Source organism: Cebus imitator, unplaced genomic scaffold (genome assembly GCF_001604975.1).
Source record: "Cebus imitator isolate Cc_AM_T3 unplaced genomic scaffold, Cebus_imitator-1.0 Scaffold491, whole genome shotgun sequence".
In the NCBI taxonomy this organism is placed as follows: domain Eukaryota; kingdom Metazoa; phylum Chordata; class Mammalia; order Primates; family Cebidae; genus Cebus; species Cebus imitator.
The window spans coordinates 24,976-27,712 of record NW_016107806.1 but is presented as its reverse complement, the minus strand read 5'-3'; the positions used below and the strand labels follow the sequence as shown (position 1 = coordinate 27,712).

The 2,737-nt window shown below is 47.2% G+C and overlaps 1 protein-coding gene across 1 annotated transcript in view; it reads left to right on the top strand.

The window, feature by feature from the left end:
* LOC108292489 (neuroblastoma breakpoint family member 10-like) overlaps nucleotides 1-2,737 on the top strand; it is a 14,698-nt gene that overhangs the window by 9,057 nt on the left and 2,904 nt on the right. Inside the window, exons 4-6 of the mRNA XM_037733083.1 lie at nucleotides 490-594; nucleotides 1,971-2,043; nucleotides 2,495-2,706. Of these exons, the coding sequence (XP_037589011.1) occupies nucleotides 490-594; nucleotides 1,971-2,043; nucleotides 2,495-2,706 (390 nt within the window). The remainder of the gene's footprint in view (nucleotides 1-489; nucleotides 595-1,970; nucleotides 2,044-2,494; nucleotides 2,707-2,737) is intronic.

Here is a 2,737-nt window from a genome sequence, read left to right as displayed (position 1 = left end):
GAGCAATAATCTCATCTCAGATAGAGCTCATTGGCTAGGATACTGCCACTGCGCAAAGTTCGCAGACTCCTTTCCCAGCAAGTGTGGTTAGAATTTACATATTGTCCAGTTTCAGGTATAGATGCCTCTGACCATTCAGTGACCTTGCTACCTGGTGAGAGAAGTCAGTATTGCAGCAACACTCCCAGAGAATAGTTTGACTACTTTTTGGATATTTTCTGGGAAAATATTTGGTTTAACTTTGCATAGACTCAGGCAGAGAATATAGCACTGTGGTCCTCCTGTACAGGGAGATTTTGGCCTGTGCATCTGGAAAGCAGGCTCATCTACTCACCAGGCTTCATCCAGGGCCCCCTAGAATCTTCCTGTCAGAATTCGTATTCTTGCCCTGAGAACAATTCTGTGCTTGTGCTATGACTAAACACTGGTTTGGTCTTATGTGAAGTGTGATTTTCTTAATGTGACCTGCTTTTCTGAATTGGCTTACAGAAGATCGAAAAGATCATGAGGAGGACCGGCAATACGGATACAGCCAAAATAAACTTCTTATGAGTCAAGCGGCCCACGACCTGGGCTGCCGGCTGAAGACAGAAGGTAAGTTCTATAGGTTCACCATCACAGAAGTGCTGAAGAGTGTTCTGTGTTTTGTCTGAGAAACTGAACATTCTCTACATCAGAATTTATTTCATTTTCCCCATAGTTCTAGGTAAATATAAATTTGTATTTTCACATTTTGTTAAAAATGGATGAGAGAGGCCAAAGCATGTAGCCACTTTTCCACGTCTGCAGTAAGGTGGGTGTGGGACTCAGGGTAAAATCTTAGCTATTGATTCCTGGCACAGGCACAGAACCACCTGTTTTTCTCAGCAAGAGGCCAAATAATGTTGACAGGAATCCTCTCTGTACCACAGAAGATCCTGCAGACAAGTAGCATCTAGTCTGTTGGTCGAAATGTCTGAGGCTCCTGAACTGCCATTCAGTTCAGGTTTCTGCTGAGGTTCGGTAGGGAAAGCTCTGTTCTGGGGGCCTGGGGGAAATGCAGTGATAGTACACAGTACCCACTGTGGGAGCTTCCAGAGGTCTCTGCTCCTTACATCATCTGATGGGAGGTGGTCTTTGGAACAAGAGGCAGCATGTGTCCAGTTGTAAAGGACTCAAAGGAAGCTGTGACGGGAGGGGGTTGTTGGAGTGGAAAGAGCTCTGGATTAAGAATGAAGGTCCCCAGGCTGTATGTTCAGCAGTGTTTTTAGTAACTGTCTGTGAGCAATTGATTTCTCCTTCCTGACTTTCTGTCTCTCCATCTGCAAAGTCAGGCAAATTTCTCTCTCTCCATCTGCAAAGGCAGATATCTTGCAGTGCCTGAAGCATTCAAATGTGTGAACACTTATGACCGCTTATCAAAACGAGATAAAGGCCCTCGCTGTGTGGTGTTGGAGACAGCGCTTGATGTGTGGGCATTTGGTGTTAGGACGCAGCTCAGACTGGAGCACTCCCTGTGGAGAGAATGTCCCTGAATAACATAGCAGAAGCCACTTGGAGGGCCTTTGAAGTCACCTGATGTGCAGAGGATTGTGGGCCAAGTTTGTTTGTCCTCTCCTAAGAGAAAGAAATAGGTTTTAAATGTGAACTGTGACAGGAAGGCAAGCGTGTCCCTGGGCATCAGATCTGTCTCAGGATTGGGGAGACAGCTGCCAAAGTCCAGAGAGAGGCTGCACAAGCCTCCAGTGATGTGGGAGCAGAAGGTCTTTTCAACATTTGGCCTCATCTTGAGGGTGAGCCTCCGGATCAGAAACGCATTGCCTGGTGGATCAGGAAACCATGCCATGGCGTTTCGTTAAAGAGAAACCATGAGAGCTTTCAGTAGAACAGGGACCCACACACAGGCGTCCATGTCCCTGTGCACTTTGGGCTGACTGTGCTTGCCTAGTGTGAAACGGGAAATATCTGAACGAACACATCTGTACTTGCAGAAAATAACCAAGATGAGGATGAAGATGCTCATGTCGCAGAGTCTGAGCAATTACAGGAGTCACGTGTCCCCAGGTAACGCTGAATAACCAGGAGCAATTAGTGGTGGTAAAGTATGGAAAAGTTCTAGAATCTCACCCTCTCTGGTGTCTACCATGGGCCAAAAGCCTCCATTCCCTTGGCCACAATACGTTCAGTTCAACCCAACTTAGACACGGGGTGTGGCAGCTGTTGTGGTTCTTTGTATGTGCTGAGTGCCGTGTCTGAATTATGCAGGGATAACCGAGTCTCTGTTCTTCTCAGCTCCTTTCTTCCCAGTGTGATGAATACCAGCTGCTCTCTTTCTCTCCGGTTTCCCATGGCATCCATGCTCTGTGGCAGAGAGGAGGATTGCCTGTTTCCTCTCAAAGGGAACCTCCCATTTGCCTTCTGAGAGCCCTCTCTGATTCCTCCTGTGAAAACCAGCCAGGACTTCCTGGGGTCCAATCTCCCTTTGTTTAATCTTTTGTCATCTCTATACCATCAGGCTCATCAGGGAGGTGCTCAAGAGAGTCCTTGAAGACTCACCGGAGGAATGTGTCAACACTCGTTCAAATAGCTATGGCCCTTCTGACTCCAGCCAGCCTGACGGAGACACCAATGAAATCCCATTTGAGGATGACAACGTCAACTCTGCACTGGTTGTCGAGAGTCCATCGTCTCATGATGTAGTGGAGGATGCTCTAATCATTCTTTCAGGTGACCCCTACATTCCTTGTTTTTGGTACCT